General features: G+C 42.2%; 1 protein-coding gene across 1 annotated transcript; it reads right to left on the bottom strand.

Moving 5' to 3' along the window:
• Positions 1 to 1,860: 1,860 nt before the first annotated feature.
• Positions 1,861 to 21,805, bottom strand: ttc22 (tetratricopeptide repeat domain 22). Its single transcript, XM_072273585.1, has 7 exons — positions 21,239 to 21,805; positions 19,447 to 19,502; positions 19,138 to 19,253; positions 12,050 to 12,168; positions 6,212 to 6,373; positions 5,363 to 5,515; positions 1,861 to 4,454 (listed from the first exon to the last, which is right to left on the bottom strand). Exons 1-7 carry the CDS (start codon positions 21,803 to 21,805, stop codon positions 3,957 to 3,959), a joined length of 1,671 nt encoding a protein of 556 aa, XP_072129686.1. The 3' UTR covers positions 1,861 to 3,956.
• Between the last annotated feature and the right edge of the window lie 206 nt (positions 21,806 to 22,011).

A 22,011-nucleotide genomic window follows, 5' to 3' on the forward strand; every position in this document is an offset into this window, starting at 1 on the left:
CCAGTACCAATATGCAAAGTTCCTCCTCAAAGTCATTCAGAAAATTAACTGATATGTTTCCATAAGAAATTCTTGTGAAACTTTAATTTGCATGTCTGATGTTTAGCATAGCTCTAGTCACTCCCAAATAGATACTTATTAAGAATCTTCACAGTCTCCTCTATTCATTTGCATTTTGTTTTATTTTCTCAAAGCTTCTTTGAGGGCTTAATATAAATATATGGATACTGAAATAAACATTGGCTTTTCAAAAAATCAAATTTTGATTTGTTTCCATTCAAAATTTTAAAGGTGCTATTAATTGCAATGAGATGAGACAGTGAAAGTGGGCTTAGAAATACGGCTTTTAATAGCAGCTTTGTGGATAGGAAGCCAATGCAGAATCCTGGCCGGTTAATAAATAGAACCGTGAAAATGCGTTTCTAAATGGCAGCAGAAAAAAACATTCAGAAGAAATGTTTAAGTTACTTTAATGCGCCTATGATTTGAACAGGTTGCTTTGAGTAATGTCATGGATGCTCACCCTTTATTTCTGAAAACTTCAGACTAGTTCTGAGGTTTTGGAACCTCTTTCAGCAGATTATATCCTCCAGAAGAATAGTTATTTTAACAAGGAGCTGACACTGAAAGAAATAGTGACTAAGATGATGCAATATTAATGATCAAATCATTTTCTTAAACTCGCTCATGATGCAACATTTATTTTTCCCCAAACAGGATCACTTTTAGTTCCAATCACATCTTGTTACTGATCCACTCACTTGCTCCCAGGAAACAAGTTCCTCTTCCAGTAATGGATGGGCATCTCAGTGTGATTCTTGCCTCTACTTCTTCAATCTACAAAGACTTGGTACTTTTGGAAGCTTTTTCCTGATTGTCAAGGTTGTCTAAAGCTAAAAATCTAATATCCCCTCAGTCCAAGTTGTTCCCGCCATTGTTGCCCAGAAAGTCCAGTTCAGCAGTCAGCAGTCTACGCCTCTTCCTTGTTGGATGGCACAGTGTTGTAGTACTTGGCATTACCTCGCAGTTTAAGTGACCCTGGTTTGATCTGAACCTCAGCGCTATCTGTGGAGGAGGCATAGAGAAACACGGATTTTGGGAATAAGACTAATGAGTATGCTCTTTTGGGAACTGGGGGCATGATGGGACAAATACTTTCTATGTAAAAATAGAGAAAAATATGAGCTGAAGAATTTTGTTTTCAGCTTGAGTGTCTTACCACCTCCTGCTGAGGAACTCAGTTCTCTGTCGATGGAGGAAGTAACTTTTGTCATCTCTTACCTTCTTTGGCCACAGTAGTGATAGGCTCTGTTACCTTGGGTTAATACACAAAGTATATGTCTAAACTGCGTGACATGTGAGAGCTTTCAGCACGTTGCTAAATGTGGTATTAAATTTTTTTGTGTGAGCATTTCTGGGCCAGAAGTTCTGTGACATGTAGCCTGGTAAATGCGGTTGTTCTAAGCATTTGGAAGAGAGTATCCTGTGTCATGTTAACTGGGTGTGGTGGCTACCCATGCAGAGAGTTCACTACTGATGTTTCGAAAGGAATGTTTATAGAAGAGGGAATAGTCTAATTTACCACGTAGACAGGCTGTCACATGATCCCTATAAAGGTATATTTCACTGTTTTAAGATTCAGTGAGCTTTTGATCTGATGAATGTAGAGATAGAAAAGTGTTAGTTCTAATTTATTGATGCTTAATTCTAGGTGGTGGCTGGAGAGGCAGCCAGCCAGTATTTCATAGGAAAATTCAGCACTTTTTACATTTCTGACATCTAAAATTGTCATGGGAAACTTTGTCAGACTAATATAATTTGGATTGAGGAATAAATATTTGATAAGTTCCTTTCTCCATCCTTCTGGGAATTATAATTTGCTTTTTTAAATCCTTAAACTGATTAAAAGTTTGAAAGAGAATAAAAGTGCACATTTGGATATAGAACATAAAATAGAACAGGAACTGGCCCTTTGGTCCATGATGCTGTGCCAAATTACCTGCCTAGTAATCAAATGCCTAACTATACTAACCTCTGTGTCTACCCATTGTCCATAACCTCCCATTGTCTGCACATTCCTGTCCCTACCCAAGAGCCTCGAGCACCTCCATTGTATTCACCTTCACCACCACTTATAGCAGCACATTCCAGGCACTCCCCACTCTGTGTGAAATAATTGTCCCACACATCTCCTTTGAACTTACCCCCATCAACTTAAATGCATGCCCTCTGGTATTAGACATTCAACTGTGGGGAAAAGATACTGGCTGTCTACTCCATCTATGCCTCTTATAATCTTATAAACTTCCCCTTGGCCTCTGCTGTTCCAGAGAAAATAATCCAGGTTTGTTCCACCTCTCCACGTAGAACATGCCCTCTAATCCAGGCAGCATACTGTTGAATGCCTTCTGCACCTTCAAAAAGCCTCCATATCCTTCCTAAAATGGGGCAACAAGAATTGAATGTAATACTCCAGATATGGCCTAACTAGAATTTTGCAAAGCTACAACATAATTTCCCAACTCTCGAACTCAGTGGCATGATTAATTAAGGCAAGCATGCCACACGCCTTCTTTAACACCCTATCAACATGTGCAGCCACTTTCCGGACTTGGTAAACTGATAAGCTGGTAAATTAGATTATTACTGTCACATGTATTGAGGTACAGTGACCCCTAGATCGCATTGAACCTCAGCACTATTAAGGGTCTTGCCAGTAACAGTATGCTGTCCCTTTGCATTTGATCTCCCAAAGTGCAATACCTCACATTTGACATGATTGAACTCTATCTACAATTTCTCCACCTATATCTGCAGCTGCTCTATGTCCTGCTCTCTCCTGTGGCATTTGGGAGAACACACAAACCCTCATTAAGGGGTCAGTGCTGGAAAGGTGAGCAATTTCAATTTCATGGGCATCAGCATCTCAAAGGATTTATCCTGGGCCCACCATATTGACGCCATCATGACAAAGGCATGGTACGGAGACACCGATGCACAGGACTGTAAGAGGCTTCAGAGGGTTGTAGACTTAGCGAGCTCCATCACAGGAACAAGTCTCCCCACCACGGAGGACACGTTCAGAGGCCAATGAATCAGAAAGCATCTCACCATCTGGAACATCCCCTCTTCTCATTAATACTATCCGGAAGGTGGTACAGGAGCCTGGAGATCCACACTCAACATTTTAGGAACATCTTATTCCTCTCTGCCATCAGACTTCTGAACAATCCATGAATACTACCTCACTATTCCTCTCTCACACTGTTTTTTATTATAACTGTACTGCTGCCACGAAACAACAGGATTTTATGACTAATACCAGTGGCAATAAACTTGATTCTGAATCTTCTACACAAGGTATTGTAGGTTGACACAAAGTATCAAAGTTCCATGTCATGCTCTGAGCATGTAAAGATCATGCCTGTTCCTATCTCATTTCAAATCCATTCTCTTCATTAGATGTCAATAACAAAACTTAGTACTGCATCAGTTTTATCAGAAATCGTTGCTCTTTGGGAGGCAGGGAGGTCAAGTTTTATTTTAACTTTCTACCTATTCAGGATTTTGTATTGACTCAGTTTGAATATAACACAATGTTGAGGTAGTTTGAATGTATTATATCCCAAGCAGCGCACACAAAATGCTGGAGGAACTCAGCAGGTCAGGCAGCATCCATGGAAATGAATGAACAGTTGATGTTTCGGGCCGAGACCCTTCTTCAAGACATTATATCCCAGAAGCATGAAACATTTTGTTGCTCACTCATCAGAAAGGTAAAATGATTGTGGAAACATGAGATTGTAATTAGCTACCAGGCCATCCAGAGTTTGTTTCTTCTGCCATAAAAAGCAGAGAGAATTGGCACGAGCCCATCAGGATCAAATACCGCCTTTATGTGGACTTGCGGAGAAGGTCTTCTCACAACTCAGTGCTTTGTTCAAGTGCTTATTAGCTCAGGTATGTTCAGAGCTCATTATTTCCAACAGTAACTTTACAAGTTGCAGCTTCCCAGCTGTAATCATAGCCCTGGAGAGTTGTAAAACCTTTGGCATATGATTTCGACACACAGTGCGCAATTCCTGTTTGACCCTCTCCGTCTGATACTTTGCCTCAGCCTTTGCCACCCACTCTTCCACCTCCTGGATTATAGTCTCCTCACTGGAGCCTCCCTGGATGAACAGTGACAGCAACGACTCCATGAGACGACGGAAGCTCTCGGAGAACTGGGAGCCTACATCATCCAGTTCGATTGCCCGCTTGAAGCATTCAACTGCATTGTGTTCCTCACCTTTGACCTGTAAGCATTTTCCTCTCAGGAAGTGGATCTCAGGCAGAGTGTCTCCAAGGTCATATTCCATTGCTTTAGCAAAAAACATTAAGGCACTGTTTAGAGCATTTTCATCCACAGGCTGGAGTTCCTGCACGGCATCAACACCCATGTAGTAATATACCTGTCAACAAAACAGAAATAGGTTACTCTCCCACCAGAGACAATGAGATTACCAGGAATAATGGATATCAGGGAGTTCACGTGAGTAGGTCACAGTCTATGAATAGCATTTGCTAGGCATCACATTAAGGTACTGATTTGCAGGAGTACTTCTGCCTGTTATTAATTAATCATAATACCAGTCTCAGCCACCAGCAGTGGCAAATTTCAATTTTCCTTATCACTAATTTATGGTTTCTCAGTTCTGCATTCATATCACAGAATTTAAATAATCTCACCAGCGAGATAAGGTAGGCTTAAGAACTTCTCACAATCCATCTGATTTTACGCCCCATGAATTTGGTTTGCTCAAGCTGAATGGATTAGGTTATAAAGTACTCTAAAGAGGCAATCATAGAGCCATAGAAAAGTACAGCACAGAAACAAGCCCTTCAGCCCATCTAGTCTCTGCTGAACCATTTAAATGCCTAGTTCCATCAACCTGCACCCAGACCGTACCCATCCATGCCCCTACCATCCATGTACCTATCCAAACTTCCCTTAAGCATTGAAATCAAGCTCGCATGCACCTCTTGCACCAGTAGTTCACTCCACACTCTCACGACTCTCTGAGAGAAGAAATTTCCCCTCATGTTCCCCTTAAACTTTGCACCTTTCACCCTTAATCTCTAGTTGTAGTCCAACCCAACCTCAGTGGGAAAAGCCTGCTAACATTTACCCTATCTATATCTCTCATAATTTCACATACCTCTATCAAATCTCCCCTCAATCTTCTACGTCCCAAGGAGTAAAGTTGTAACCTCGTCCTAACTAGTCAGTGAGTGAATTAAAATAGATCCTGTCGGCGCCGATCTGGGTGCCTCTCCGCCACCACTGGAAAAAACTGAAATGTGAAATGTCAATGCTCACCTGTCCCATATCCAGGTAAATTTTCAGACAGGGGCAGACAAGCAATATTAAATCCAAATCAGTTTTTGCTCTGGATAGCAGCTGTCTGTTTGGCACACCACTCTGACCCATCTTAACATGCTCGAGGTCATGAATATATTGTTTTATAGACACCTGGAGAAAGAAATGTGACAAGTAAAAATATTAGTGGAAGTAAAACTATATAGAGTAAGAGCACACTTTGCAAACAGAATTAAATCTTCCGCAGTTTGCAAACTCTCATCCCATCTCATTTGTTCATCAGTGAGGTTACCATTAGCTTCCTGTACCCCAGTGCCTCCCATTTAATTTTCTCATAAATCCTTGCTTTATCTCACTTCCTTATTTCTTTTCTCTAACATGCTGAAGTCTCATAACCCAATTACCAATCTGTATTTTTGATTTCTTGTGATTTCACTTTTCTGTTTACCTGACCTTTGGATAGCAAGCCATCAGCAATCAGTTACCTCACACATTCATATGTTAATCTAGTTTGCCATATTCATCCATTCCCTAATTTATCAAAATCCATTTGCAGATGCTTACAATACTGTAGTTGGTTTCTGAAAGAGTGAAGGGTAAGGCCGAGGAAGGAAGATGATGAGGAAATTCAAGAGCAAATGGAAAGACATCATAAGTTGTACAGTTCCACTGTCAAAATCCTTTCCTAAGTGTCAGAGTAGGTACCTTCCAGGTGAAGTTAGACCAGACAATTCCAGTGGTGCCAGTGTTTCCCTGGCATTAGGCACTATACCTTCGTTCCTGACTTGTTATACATCACATTTACCTATCACACACCCATCAACATTGATAATATTGAGAATCATATACCTTCGCTCTAGTGCTGTAAGCTTGCCAGTTAGATTTTGGGTCTGGAACAATATTGAGGCTCATGTTACAGATCCCAATTGCCATGTCCTGTTTCCCAAGGAAATGAAAAACTTTGGCAAGCCGGTTCAAAGTAAGTGGATCTGTTTTTGCTGTTTCAATAGCCTGAAAAATTCACGAAAGAGAAGGAAATTAGATGTATATGTAAGAGTTGTTTAAATGTCACATTCTATCTGTTTTCAAGATAGAGTGTTCCAAATCAGATATGGGGTTTTGACACAAAACATTGACAATTCCTTTCCCCCTGCAGGTGCAGCTCAACACGTTAAGTTCCTCCAGAAGATTGTTTGTTGCTCCAGATTCTAGCATCTGCCATGTCTTGGGTCTTTTTTATGGCAATGACTGGTTATACAGGATGGGTTGAGGCTGGAGGCAGAGACGTACCCATCTGCAATATGCCTACTCTCAGAGTATGCCTCATCCTACCCTAGACACCCCGATGAGCAACTTATTGGCAGGCTCAGACTTTTTAAGGTGTTGTCACTGAGATATGTGACAATCTGCAGAAAGATTGTTGCCCATGCTCTTCTACTGTAAACGTCCATGGTCACCTTGTGAAATTTGACTGTGCATTGTTCAACTAAAAGGGGATTCTCACACCTGGATGAGACAGTAGGGGCTGTCCTCTGTCCTCTGCCAGGCCCTCGTTTCCTTGACCATATCGTGCCTCCAGGCCCCTTTCTGTCACATTGAGCCTATAGCCTGCCATTCGTTTCACTAACAAGAAGGTTTAGTTCTCTTTCACTATACTTAGAGACCCTTTCCCACTCATCTGCTGTCTCCTCTTTCCACTTCACCGTAGTTGTAGTGCATTTTCTTACTGCCTGGCTCCCAGAAGAGTGTTTATCTCTGAGGGTTGTTACCGCTGTTAGAAGGTGTTAGTTAACAGAATGTAGCCTCATCAGAAACTGTAGGCCCCATTTGGCTGTGATCTTTCAGAATGCCATTTCAAACATCTTCCTGGTCAATCCCATTTTCTGGGGAACTACCAACTCTTTGTTTCTCCCTACCCGTCACCCCACCAAATTTATATCAGCACATATAAACCAGTCATAATCAACTTATAGACACAGAATTCTACCTGTTTCAAAAGACTGCCATATAGTCAGATGAATGAAGGTCAGCAGCGGGCCCCTCGGCCTCTCAAACCTCCCCTTCCATTAAACAAAGTCACACCTAACGATTACCATTTCAACTCCACATTACCACCGTAACCTTTCACCCCCTTGCTACTCAAGTATCTTTCTGCAGCTGCCTTAGAAATAGTCACAATAGCGTAACGGTTATTGCAGCGGCAGTAATTCAGGTTCAATTCCCTCTGCAGACTGTAAGGAGCTTGTATGTTCTCCCTGTGACCACATGGGTTTCCTTCAGGTGTCCCAGTTTCCTCCCACAGTGCAAAGCTGTATGGGTCAATAGGTTAATTGGTCACATGAGTGTAACTGGGTGGTGCAGACTCGTTGGGCTGGAAGGGCCATTTACCATGCCGTATCTCAAAATAAATAAATAGATAGATAGGCACCTACCGCTCTTACCTTCTTATCACACTTACCCTCTTACCACTGCTCTTTCAGGAACAGAATTTCAAAGACTTCAACTCATCTCTGCCTTGAATTGGTGACACAATCTTTCTCAGCAGCTTTAGTTTTTAACTCTTTGAGGAAACATCCTCTCCATATCTCCTGATCAAAACCCCTCAGGATGTTATGTTCCAGTCAAGTCACCACATGCTTTTCTGAAGTCCACCAGAGAGATACATGCCTAGCCACTTCAGCATTCATTCAAGAAACATCCCACCCATTCTAGATCCAGTAGGCCTTCTCTGGTTTACTTTAAAGAAATGAATGTCCTTTCTGAAATCAAAAGACCAATACTGTACACAGTACTATAGTCTCATCAACAGAACAAAAAAAGGCTCTCATGGTTTGTATTGAGTTCCTCCCACATTCAACAATGATGTCTAAAGGCATTGCTAAATTGATGCTGTGCCTTTAAATTGCCTTCTGCAAATCATGCATTAGGGCAATCAGATCCTCCTCTGTCTTAGTGATTAGTATTCTCTCACCATTGGAATATTTTCCCTAGTAAAATGGTATTTGCATATTTCTCCATTTCACATCATCTTCCATTTGTTGCATCTTCTTAACCTCTCGATTATGCCTTTGTAACTTCCTAATCCTCCATAACTTACTTTCCTGATTATCTCATCCACAGGTTTAGTAACTACATCCCAGTGTCTACATCCACCTCTTTAATATACTTATTATATTTTTTCCCTTTATTATCCAGAACCCCATTCTTCCACTGTTTCTAGCATTTATTATATGGCACTTGACCACATACATTTCAAAATTCTATTGACATTTTGTCAGTGGTCTTGCCCACTCTATCTTGTTACTTCATTTACTAACTGAATGAAGTTTCTCAAATATGAGCTGTCATTAAGAAATCCATACTAACTTTCAGAAATTACCCAAATGTTAATTCACGTACCACCAGCACATCAATAAATTTGAAAGTTGCTCTATTATCAGCACAGGCCTGACTGGCCTTTCGTTGCAACATTTATCACCTTCCCCTTTCTTAAACAAGGTGAAACACTTGCAAACTTTGCCTTTGTACTCCATTTTGAAATTGACAGATTTTAGATTTCATTTAATTACCTATAATAAAATCTGGCTTTGATGGCACAAGCTTTCCTCTTCATGGGAACTATCTCCTTTCTCTGCCATTTGATTTGCCAATCTTTTATTATAAGCTATCAACCTCTTTCTCTTTCCCTCTTTCTAGTGAACCACATCTTTTCAAAAGCACACATTGAAAGTAATTGGCTTTTTCTTCCAGAAGACAGGTTACTGATATCCTTCAGTTCTATTGAGGGGGCTCAGTCTAAAGCATCAACTGTTTAATTCATTTCCATAGATGCTGTATGGCCTGCTGGGTTCCTCCAGCATTTTACTCTGGATTTCCAGCATCTGCAGAATCTTTTATGTCTATTTCAGTTCTATGTATTTTTCTTCATTTTACTGGAGGGTGCTTACTTCACTGATGCTATTTATTGCACATGCCCAACTGCCCTAGAGAACTACCTTCACAAACTACTAAGATTTTTCTCATGAAGTCACTCCCTGGAGAGTTCCAGGACCTAGAACCAGCCACAAAGGAGGAAAGGTGATATATTTCCAAGTCAGGATCATGTGCAACTTGGACACGAAACTGTCGTTGGTGGTGTTCCTATGCACATTGTTCCCTTATTCTCTATGACGAAGAGTTGCGGCTTTAAATGGTCTTGAAGCTGAGTAACTGTAGTGCAGGTCAATGAGATAGACAGATTAATAGTTTGGCATGAACTAGATGGGCTGAAGGGCCTGTTGCTGTGCTGTAGTGCAGTGGGTCCCCAACCACCGGGCCGTGAAGCATGCAGGGGTGCAGCGGTAGCTGGAACGCACCCAGTACATCTTTAAGAAAAAAGCCGAAATAAACGAGCTAATTAATTAGGGGCCGCCTGGCATGTAAATGTTGGCCCAGATCAGAATTACTGTGTATGTTTTTCAGTTGCCAAATCTTCAACTGAAGCATTGTTGGGGATCCCTACCACCCATCCCACAATCTCCTGGACCCACTGCTGACAGGAAGGAGATACAGGAGCATCAGGACCAGGACAGCCATACAGGACAATAGCTTCTTCTCTCAGCCTGTGAGACTAGTGAATACCCTGCCACCACTGAGGTCTCGTCACCAGGACAGCGAGCTGTTCACTGTTTCCCTCGTTCATCCATCATGCAAAGATGAGAACTACTCTAGCCATCCATGATTTGTAGGGGCTGGACTGGTCTGTGAGTGCACAGATGGCTGGAGAGGCCAATATATGCACTAAAGATTCTTTGGCAGTGTGAACAAAAGATGACAGCCACATTGGACTGGGGGTCGCTGGCTCGGGCTTTCCTGGCCAGCCTACAGCTCTCAACTGCGTTGACTTTTTCTTCCTCATGTGTCACTGCACCCTTATGGAGGGTCACTCAGCCGATCTTGGGTGAGATGTTCCTATGTGTCTGGTTTGATGCCAAAGGCTTTTAGTAAATTTTTTAGTGTGTCTTAATAGTGCTTCCATTGGCCTCCATGGGAACACTTTCCTTTCTGTGATTCACTGTAAAGGAGTCTCTTAGGCCAGTGGTCCCCAAACTTCGGGCCAGGGATCGATACCGGGCCGCAAAGCATGCAGGGTGCAGCGGTAGCCAGGACACACCCAGCGCATCTTTAAGAAAAAAGCTGAAATAAACAAGCTAATTAATTAGGTGCCGCCTGGCACGTAAATGTCGGCCCAGATCAGAGGCCATTGACCAAAATATGTCCATGAAAATTACAACCCCATTCATAAACTGGTGGCAATTACTACTGATGGGGCCCCAGCAATGTGCAGTGTGCGCGTTGGTTTTATAGCACTAAAAGTCAGTGCCTACTTCGGTCAACTTATCCATGTGAAATTGCATTTTCACAGATGAAAAGTTATTAAATCTAAGTACAGGAGCTGTCTTACTGACAGACACCTCACAGACTGTCTCAGACTGGCTGTCTGTAGTTATGAGCCAAATTTCAGGGAACTAGCAGTAAGCATTCAGCCCCAGTCATCACACTGAGTGCAACAGTCAATTTTTATTAATTTATTTTTCGTGTTGAAATAAAATTAAATAATGAAACTTAGAATTAAAGGTGTGAAGTATTGTAATATTCTTAAAGAAAGATATGCTAATTACACTGTTTTCTTGTTTGAATTAACTTGAAAGTTTGACAAAAGTATTTTGTGTAATTCAAATACAATTAGCCCAAATAAAAGGCCTCAAATTGGAAGTACAATCTGAGCTGTTTTTTCTCTAAACGATTTAGTAGGTAGATCTTGCCTTTCACTAAGGTCGAGGTAGGGGATCTTGGGCTTAAAGAGGTTGGTGACCACTAGTCTAGAGGAACGTTGTTTCATTTGCTTGTATATATGTACAGTCAGATGATAATAAACTTCAACTTGAACAGATACCAAATTCCAACACAATTTTTCAATTTAAACACGAGGAATTCTGCAGATGCTGGAAATTCAAGCAACACACATCAAAGTTGCTGGTGAACGCAGCAGGCCAGGCAGCATCTCTAGGAAGAGGTACAGTCACCGTTTCGGGCCGAGACCCTTCGTCAAGACTAACTGAAGGAAGAGCTAGTAATAGATTTGAAAGTGGGAGGGGGAGGGGAGATCCAAAATGATAGGAGAAGACAGGAGGGGGAGAGATGGAACCAAGAGCTGGACAAGTGATTGGCAAAAGGGATACGAGAGGATCATGGGACAGGAGGCCCAGGGAGAAGGAAAAGGGGGAGGAGGGGAAAACCCAGAGGATGGGCAAGGGGTATAGTCAGAGGGACAGAGGGAGAAAAAGGAGAGAGAGAGAAAGAATGTGTGTATATAAATAAATAACGGATGGGGTACGAGGTGGAGGTGGGGCATTAGCTTAGGGAAGTTAGAAAAGTCAATGTTCAATTTTTCAATTCCCCCTTTTGATTAAGATCCTGTTATGAACCCTTCATCTATGACAATAAACCATATTTAATGCTGAACTTTAATTCAAGCTGAATCACAAAAAGGCTCGTGCTTTTAGGATATTGAAGCTGTACTGTGCAGGGAAAGAACTTCCCCTCTATTGTAGGAGCTGCATTCCTTTTATCTGTCTCCGTCAACAAATTGGTGATTAAACAGTGCCAAGCAACAAATTTCTTGAAGCTAACTCTGTTAAAGCTAACCTGTCCATAACAGTTGAGTGGATCAGTCCCAGAAAAGCCACAATCATGGATTGCCATTGGAGTCACAGGGAACGAGTCCTCCCGCTTCAACATCATTCCCAGGTAGCACCAAGCAAGAGCTGGAAAAAAGAGAACACCCGGAGAAAGGAAATTGGCTGCTTGTAATTTAAGCCCACAGGTATAACAGAAAATAATTATCCTGCTTTACAAATAATCTATAACAGTCCACAATTATTTATATTACAGACAACTATGTTTTTCCATCGTAGCTGCATGTATCATATATGTCACACACTTGCCTTAAATTGCTGTCCAGCTGATGGTGAGGCTAATACAACCAGCCATGTCTTGGTGGGCAGATGCTGTGGAAAATTTAGGCAAGAGCAGATGCCTGAAATCCAAAGGTTTAGAGTCATAGAGTCATAGAACACTGCAGCACAGAAACAGGCCCTTCAGCCCATCTAGTCTGTGCAAACTATTAACTTACCTAGTCCCATCAATATGCCCTACATAACCGTCCCATCCACTATGTATCGAAATTTCTCTTAGATGTTGAAATCGAATGCACATCTACAACTTCCATTAGCAGCTTGTTCCACACTCTGAGTGAAGAAGCTTCCCCTCAGGTTCCACTTGAACATTTCACCTTTCACTCTTAACCTATGACCTCTAGTTCTAGTCTCACCCTACATGAGTGGAAAAAAGCCTGCTTAAATTTACCCTAATCATACACCACATAATTTTGTATATCTTTCATAAGTTTGTATGAAAGATCTGCTGCTCCTCCATTGGCTTCCTCATCATGCATTTCACTGGCTGGTTAATGTCAATTTCCTGTCTGGCTTACCATGAAATGCATTACATGGAATAACATATGTAGGTGAATCAGCATATTCGATATGAACTAAGCTTATTAAATGATAACTTTTGATCACTGCAGTCTAGGAATCCTCATTACAATATTTTCAGTCTTTCGTGCCACTATGTTGCACTTCATCTCCTATAAACTTCCTGTGGGAGGTGCTACAAGTCTTCAGAACTACAGCAACTACACTCCATAATCTAGGTCAGTGCTCGAGCTGTAGCATGCAGACAATGTTTGCTTGTTCACTGAAGTATGAGAGGAATGGCATACACAATAGCGGCAAGGCCAAGGCCCTCTATCAACCTGCCCCTACGATTCAATCAACTCCCCATCCCCACCCCGATAATAAAGGTTCATGGTGAGCTATGTTATGGTGTGCTGCTAGTGCACAAAGGAAATTGCGCACAAAAGGTTGTCACACTCTACCTTGTGGGCTTGTTAAATATACTTCATAGTCATACACAATCACATTTCCTTTTCTGGTTTCTGACGCAGACAGTGTTGACAACGTGGAGTTTGCAATGCTTTGTCTGTGGATTTTAGAACTGGCTTATTTATACTGTTTTTATTAAAGAAGTTGTTGATTCACTATGTCGAATACCAAAGAAGCAAAGGGAGTGAAGCACAAAGGAACTACAAGTTCATTTAAAGCTGAATGGCTTAATGAAACAGTAGAAACTGCTGCACCCAAAGCTCATGAGGTCAGGAGCGTGCAGCTATGAGAAATATTTCTGTACAATACAGAAACTGGTGTTACCTGAGTGTTTTGTCATGATGCAAAAGTTGCTGGAGAATTCGCAAGTGGGAAGAAGTGGAGTAGTATTTGGAAACTTGACTTTTTAAAGCATCATTTAGCAAGCAAATCACATATGGACAGTGTGCAAAAGCTTCAGTGAGAAAATCCTTCATTACTCACTACAGGCCTGCTACATATGTTTTGTGAGAATGCAGATGAACGAATGTGAAAACGATCAAACCCAGAGGAGATCAATGTTCTTATTGACAGTTATTTTATTTGTTTTAAACAATGAACAACAAACTGGACTTGGTGGTTTATTATTCTTAGAATAGCTTCAGGTTTACTTCCACTTAAAAATTCAGTGTGCACATGTTGCCACTGGGCAAAAAATTGCACAGCACAAGATCTTTGTGCACACTGGTCATTACAAATTAGAGGGAACATTGATAGTGAGACCTGGAAAATGTGAACTTGTTCCCATACCTCAGGGGCCACCTCTCAGTAAAAGGCAGACACTGACGATGAAATTCACCACTAGCTTCCCTGTGTCAGCAAAAGGATATTCAAAGGGCAAGAACGCAGACCTAGCATGAAGCTCATGGTCTACCAGGCAGCAGTAATCCCTGACATCCCACGTGCTTCCACATTCTCAAATATCTTCAGCAACCATCTCAAGGCATTTCAAAAATAACACCAATGCTGTCTCTGCAATGTGCTCCAAATTCATTGTCAGAATCATGGAACTAACGTTGGTCTCCTCTCTCAGGCCAACATCACCAGTACTGAGGTTCTAGTTACATTCACTAGCAAAGTTTGGCAGGCCATGTCATTCATGTGTCCGATAACAGACTCTTCAGACAGGCAATCTCTTTTAAGTCTGTTGTGGGAAAAGAGCAAATAGCAGGCAGGGGAGTGTAAAGCAGGTTTTCAAAGCCTCTGTGGAAAAGCCACACACACTAAATTCCAGGGATCTCTGAACCGCTAAAAGTAGATAAGGAGCATTTGGGATAATATTGAGAACCTCAGGACCATGCATGCAAGAGCACAGAAGCCTCACACAAGTGGCAAAGGAAGCACATCACCTCTTGCCCCATTTATAGAAACATTCATGCTTCCCACACTGGCCTCATCAACCAACTGAGAACCCATAAAACTAAAAGAGATGCAAGTCTTCCTCAATTCCAAGAGCTTGCTTCAGAAGAACAATGTGATACCTGCCAATTACCTGCAAAATAACTTTCCCGCACTGAAAACCATCTATTACAAGTATACATTCATTTTCTATCAATTTTGATTGTTTGACGTTCAAGTTCATTGTAATCCGATTGTACATATGCACAGTACCACCAAATGGAACAACGTCCCTCCAGACCACGGTACATCAACACAACATATATCACACACAGCACATAAACCGAAATATTATACTATAAGTAAGTTGAAACATATAATTCAAGAGGCATGTTGTAAAGAGCAGCACAGGTAAACAGGAAACAGTAAAATAAGAAGCTTGCTGTCCTAGTGACGAGACCTCGGTGGTGGCAGGGTGTTCATTAATCTCACTGCCTGATGGAAGAAGCTGTTACCCAGTCTGGCAATCCTAGTCCTGATGCTTCTGTACCTCCTTCCTGAGGGTAGTGAGTCAAAGAGATTGTGGGATGCATGGTAGGGATCCTCAACAATGCTTTGGGCCCTTCGTCTGCTATGCTCTTGGTATATGTCACCAATAGAGGGGTGGGGGAGGGTGACCCCAATGATCCTCTCCACGGTTTTTACTGTCCACTATAGGGTCTTGTGGTCTGATGCCTCGCAGCTTCCTTATCATACAATGATGCAGTCAGATGGGACACTCTTGATGGTGCTCCTGTAGAAAGTTGGTCAAATGGGGACAGGGAGCCTTGCACACCTCAATCTCCTCAGAAGGTGTAGACACTGTTGTGCCTTCTTCTCTAGTGAGGAGGTTGTGGGTCCAGATAAGATCACCCATATGTGCAGATCAAGGAGCTTTTTGCACTTCACTCTCTCCACAGCAGAAGATTTGGAAGTTCTTTTGCCCACTTCCAGCTCTGTTTCTATATCAATACCATTTCCCCCGATCCGCATTGGAAACACCCACATAATATTGAATTAATGAATACCAATGCAATAATTTCACTGTTTTCACACTAGCAATCCAAGGTCCAGAATTATATTCCCCGTTTACTCTGTTCCCATTGTACAGTTTTGCACATCACAACATCAGTAATTTTCACTTTCAGCAACATGAAGGGCAGTGTTATGATAATTGTGGGGGATTTTAACTTGCGAGTGGATTGGGAAAATCAGGTCGGCACTGGATCTCAAGAGAGAGAATTTGTAGAATGTCTGCAAGATGGCTTTTTAGAACAGCTTGTTGTTGAGCCCACTAGGGGATCGGCTGTACTGGATTGGGTATTGTGTAATGAACCAGAGGTGATTAGAGAGAGTGAGGTGAAGGAACCCTTAGGAGGCAGTGATCATAACATGATTGAGTGCACTGTGAAATTTGAAAAAGAGAAGCCGAAATCTGATGTGTCGGTATTTCAGCGGAGTAAAGGAAATTACAGTGGCATGAGAGAGGAACTGGCCAAAGTTGACTGGAAAGGGACACTGGCGGGAAAGACGGCAGAGCAGCAGTGGCTGGAGTTTATGCGAGAAGTGAAGAAGGTGCAAGACAGGTATATTCCAAAAAAGAAGAAATTTTCAAATGGAAAAAGGATGCAACCGTGGTTGACAAGAGAAGTCAAAGCCAAAGTTAAAGCAAAGGAAAGGGCATACAAGGAAGCAAAAATTAGTGGAAAGACAGAGGATTGGGAAGTTTCTAAAACCTTACAAAAGGAAATTAAGAAGGTCATTAAGAGGGAAAAGATTAACTATGAAAGGAAGCTAGCAAATAATATCAAAGAGGATACTAAAAGCTTTTTCAAGTATATAAAGAGTAAAAGACAGGTGAGAGTAGATATAGGACTGATAGAAAATGATGCTGGAGAAATTATAATGGGAGATAAGGAAATGGCAGAGGAACTGAATGAATATTTTGCATCAGTCTTCACTGAGGAATACATCAGCAGTATACCGGACACTCAAGGGTGGCAGGGAAGAGAAGCGTGCGCGGTCACAATTACGACAGAGAAAGTACTCAGGAAGCTGAATAGTCTGAAGGTAGGTAAATCTCCCAGACCAGATGGAATGCACCCGCGTGTTCTGAAGGAAGTAGCTGTGGAGATTGCGGAGGCATTAGCGATGATCTTTCAAAAGTCGATAGATTCTGGCATGGTTCCGGAGGACTGGAAGATTGCAAATGTCACTCCGCTATTTAAGAAGGGGCAAGGAAGCAAAAAGGAAATTATAGACCTGTTAGCTTGACATCGGTGGTTGGGAAGTTGTTGGGAGTCGATTGTCAAGGATGAGGTTATGGAGTACCTGGAGGCATATGACAAGATAGGCAGAACTCAGCATGGATTCCTTAAAGGAAAATCCTGCCTGACAAACCTGTTACAATTTTTTGAGGAAATTGTAGTCATACAACACACAGATTATGTTCCTATTCAGAGTGGATTAGAAATGAAATATAATTGTTTGTTTATTTAAAGAAAAATGCATTAAGGGGTTTTCTGGGCTCAAGTCCTGGAATAGCCAGGTCACCATGTACTTACCGATTTGGACCAGTTATGAACTGGAACACAAATTGCAGGAACCCAGGTGGGTAGCAACTCCCTGAGGTTCAGCAATATGAAGCTGAGAAAATCCTAACTACAGATACTGGCTTTGCAGGAGAAACCAGAGAGTGGTAATAGATGGTTGCCTCATTACTGGAGGCCTGTGTAGTGCCACAGTGATCGGTGCTTGCCCACTGTTGTTTTTCACTTATATCAACAATCTAGATGATAATGTGGATAACTGGATCAGCAAATTCGCAGATGACGCCAAGATTGGGGGTGTACTGGACAGCGAGGAAGACTATCAAAGCTTGCAATGGGATCTGGACCAGGTGGAAAAACAGACAAGTGCAAGGTGTTGACCAACCAGGGTAGGTCTTACACAGTGAGTGGTTGAACACTAAAGAGTGTGGTAAACAAAGCGATCTGAGATTACAGGTCTATAATTCATTGAAATTGGCATCACAGATAGATAGGGTCATAAAGAAAGCTTTTGTCACGTTGGCTTCATAGATCAAAGAATTGCGTACAGGAGTTGGGGTGTTATGCTGAAGTTGTGTAAGACATTTATGATGCATAATTTGGAGAATTGTGTGCAGTTTTGGTCACCTACCTACAGGAAAGATGTTAACAAGATTGAAAGTGTCCAGAGAAAATTTACAAGGATGTTGCAAGTTCTGGAAGACCCAAGTTATACAGAAAGATTGAATAGGTTAGGACTTCATTCCTTAGAGTGTAGAAGTTTGAGGGGAGATTTGATGGAGGTATACAAAATCATGAGGGGTATAGATAGGGTAAATGCAAGCAGGCTTTTTCCACTGAGGTTGGGTGAGACTACAACAAGTGGTCATGTGTTAAGGATGAAAGGTGAAATGTTTACAGAGAATGTGAGGGGAAACTTCCTCACTCAGAGGGTGGTGAGAGTGTGGGATGAAGCACCAGTACAAGTGGTGGATGTGATTTTGATTTCAATGTTTAAGGAAAGTTTGGATAGGTACATGGATGGGAGCGGTACGGAAGGTTGTGGTCTGGGTGCAGGTCGATGGGACTAGGCGGTTTAAATTGTTCAGCACGGACTAGATGTGCCAAAGGGCTGCTCCTGTGCTGTAGATTACTATGACTCTATGACCCTATCTGCTTTCCATTTCCACCTGTAACAGTAGGAAGGCAGTGGGATTCCAGTGGATAAAATGACAGGGCAATTTTAACTACACAATTGCCAAATTTCTACTGAAATCTCTATTGAAATTTAAACTTACAATGTATAAATCACTTTATAGGATAATCTTTATAAACCAGTCCTGATGAAGGGTATCGGCTCAAAACAATGATTGTATTCTTCCCTCCACAGATGCTGCCTGACTTTTTGAGTTCCTCCAGCATTTTGTGTGTGTGTTGCTCAGGATTTCAAGAATCTCTTGTGCTTAACTGTTAATTTCCTTAGCTCCTCTTTCTGTACCACATCCAAGTTCATTGACCGGATCCAACACCCCTTGCCATTATCTCATCCCACCAACAATACAGAGTGGAGCGGCAAGTGCTGCAGGGCACCACTATTTTCACTCTTCAATTTGCCTTTTGTCCCCTGATCTAATCAGCTGTGGTTCCAACAAATAGCAGGAAAGTATGTGACATAAAAATGCAAATAGAAGTAATAATTAATGAGTTTCATGATATCAGTGTTTTGTGATGTTTCTTTTTGTTAGGAGTAATAACAATATAATTACTAAAAGATCTACCAAGGTACTTTGATATGACTTTCCATACTCTGTCAATTTACTACTAAGCGTACAGCATGTTATGCTACCTCGATATTCAGCACTGTCAGACTCGAGCACTTCCCGCAGTAACACCAAAGCTCTACTGAAAGGCAGCAGGCGTTTCTGAGCAGGTGTTTCCTTGTTCATTAACATTCCATCCAGTCTACCAGAAGAAAAGTAAGAGAAGAAAACTAAAACTTCCTGCCTTAAATTAAATTAAATTAAATTATTGTCTCACAACCAAACCCATTCAGGTGCCACCAAGAACAGGATTGGAGAGATAGACGGGCACGCACAGACAGGTAAATGTCATTCGTGCTGACAGGTCAAGTGGAGATATTTTTAGCTTTCCTTACCTAATGTACATGGTGGCCATTGTGAAATACCAACTCCTTTTTTCCTCTGAGGGTATCTGTAATAAAGAAATAAAACTATAAAACACCTACTGTATGTATAGTATGTTGGCCTTTCACCCATCACAGTTTTGCTGGAGTACATGTGTTTACAGTGAAAACTCAAGAATACTTTATTAAATATACATACCACAAGGCTTAAGTTTATAACATTGATTGTACGTCAACTAGAGAACAATTATTGGTAATTGGTTAATTATTGTCACATACGCCAAGATACAGTGGAAAGCTTTCCTTTGCATGTCATCAAGACAGATCATTCCAAACAGAAGTACATCTAAAGCAACACACACAAAATACTGGAGGAACTCAGCAGGTCAGGCAGCATCTATGGCAAAGAGCAAACAGAAGATGTTTCGAGCTGAGACTCTTCATCAGGACATCTCGAGAGTAAAAAGGAAAATGAAGAACAAAATGTGGAATATAGTGTTACCGATACAGATGAAGTGTAGTGGAGGTAGACAAATAAAGGACAAGGGTTTTGACAAGATAGATTGAGAGATCAAAAGTTCACCATTATGGTACAAGAGGTCTGCTAAAGGATCTTATCACAGCGGGATAGAAGTTGTCCTTGAGTCTGGTAGTATGTGCATCTTCTACCCAATATGATAAGGCAGAAAAGTGAATGATGAGGGGAGGGCTTTGACTATGTTGCCTGCTTTCCTGAAGCAGTGGGAGGTATAGACAGTATCAATGGAGGGGGGGCTGATTTTCATGACAAACTGGGCTGAGTTCACAACTCCCTGAAATTTCTTCTGCTCTTGAGCAGAGCAATTGCCATATCAAGCTGTGATGCATCCAAATAGTAACACACACAAAATGCTGGAGGATCTCAGCAGGCCAGGCAGCATCTATGGAAAAAAGTATGGAAAAAGGGTCTTGGCCTGAAACGTTGACTGAACTTTTTTCTATAGGTACTGCCTGGCCTGCTGAGTTCATCCAGCATTTTGTGTGTATCACTTGGATTTCCAGCATCTGCAGATTTTTTCTTATTTGTGAATGCATCCAAATAGAATGTTTTTTAGAGTGGATCTGCAAATACTGGAGAGTCATCACAGGCATGCTGAAATTCCTCATCCTTCTGAGTTGAGGCACTAGTGTGCTTTCTTGGCCATAGCATCTACAGGGCTGGACAAGGAATGAGCTCTCTTCCACTTCTCTCTGGTTACTCTCATACACCTTTTGCCACATTTTGTTTCATGTGTCGTCTGACAATAAACACAATTACTTCAATACTACAATACAGAGGGTCACTTGGCCAGTCGTGCCAATGCTAGCTATTGTAAAAAGTTATCTAATCATTCCAACTTCTCAGCTCCGTTCCTACTGTCTACTCGGGAATATACGTATTCAGTTCCTCCCGAAAAGTTTACAGCTCACTTTCAGGTTGGAAAAAAAATCCAGAACTTTTAAATGAGTTTAGTTTCATTACTTAGCTGAGGATGAATGGTGTATTTGTGGGGAAATGTGATGCAGAATCTTCAACATTTTACCTGTAATATTATTGTGAAACTTCTTTAAAATATAAAATGAACGGGGGAGGGTGGTTTGTTGGTGCAACAAGCAAGCTGCTGGAGGAACCAAGTGTGTCGAGCAGCATCGGTGTGAGGAAAGGAATTGACATTTCGATCGAAACCCCGCATCAGGACTGGAGTGCATAGACCCTGTGCGGGGCTCCTGGGTTGTGCCGGCACACTTTTCACCGAGTGGAGCAAGGCGGCTGACTTTCGCTCACCTGGTCCCTGCCGTATGTCAAAGCTTTGTCGTAGAGCCTGATGGCTGTGCGCAATTTGCAGGCGTGATCTTCCTCGCTCTGCAGTCCCACGTCGAACGCGCTGGCGAAGGCGTGTTCGGCTATGCAGCGGGCGGCGCGGAGCGGGAGCAAGGACTCGGAGTCCTCGCCCTCTTCGCCCCGCTTCAGCCCCATAAGCCGAGACAGCCGCTCCACGCAGCTGGCCGCCAGCCCTTCCCTCTCCAGCCGGTCATACACGTAGGCCAGGTTGGCCCAAGCATTGAGATTGCCCGGTTCCTCTTGGCAAACGCTGGAGAAGAGCTCCTCGGCCGCTTGGTACTCGTCCAGGTGGAAAGCGAAGACGCCGAGCAGGTTGCGATGGGCGAAGCGCTGGGCTGGATGCGGTGTCTCCTGCCTCAGGCTCTCCCGCTTCAGCTGCCCGTCCCTCCGCCGCAGCCGCTCCGGTTGCTCCAGCTCGGAGTTCAAATTCAGTTCCAGGTGGAAGTGGCCCGGGATGTAGTCCATCTCCTTAATGAGGATCTCAATGTCCTGATCTGGAGATTCCCCCATCTCCGGTTCAAAAGGGGGAAAAAATCCCTTTTCCTAATCTTTCTGCTCTCTGTACGCAAACGTCCCGTATGCTGCTGCCCAGGTATGTGGGGTTTGACAGTGACGTGACCGCAGTCAGATTCTTCCCGTTTACAGCTTTAACAATTAATCTACACCCGTCTGTGATATGTTGACAATTTAGATTTGGCTAAACAGGCGCAAGAGTC

The sequence above is a fragment of the Mobula birostris genome, chromosome 12, assembly GCF_030028105.1.
Source record: "Mobula birostris isolate sMobBir1 chromosome 12, sMobBir1.hap1, whole genome shotgun sequence".
NCBI lineage: Eukaryota > Metazoa > Chordata > Chondrichthyes > Myliobatiformes > Myliobatidae > Mobula > Mobula birostris.

Excerpts from the sequence above, each read along its gene's own strand:
- ttc22 (XM_072273585.1), bottom strand. The coding sequence starts at position 21,805 with ATGGGGGAATCTCCAGATCAGGACATTGAGATCCTCATTAAGGAGATG. Across the intron at positions 6,374-12,049 it reads CACTCAACTGTTATGGACAG|GCTATTGAAACAGCAAAAAC; the intron begins GTTAGCTTTAAC and ends TGAATTTTTCAG. Across the intron at positions 5,516-6,211 it reads CTTACAGCACTAGAGCGAAG|GTGTCTATAAAACAATATAT; the intron begins GTATATGATTCT and ends TTCTTTCTCCAG.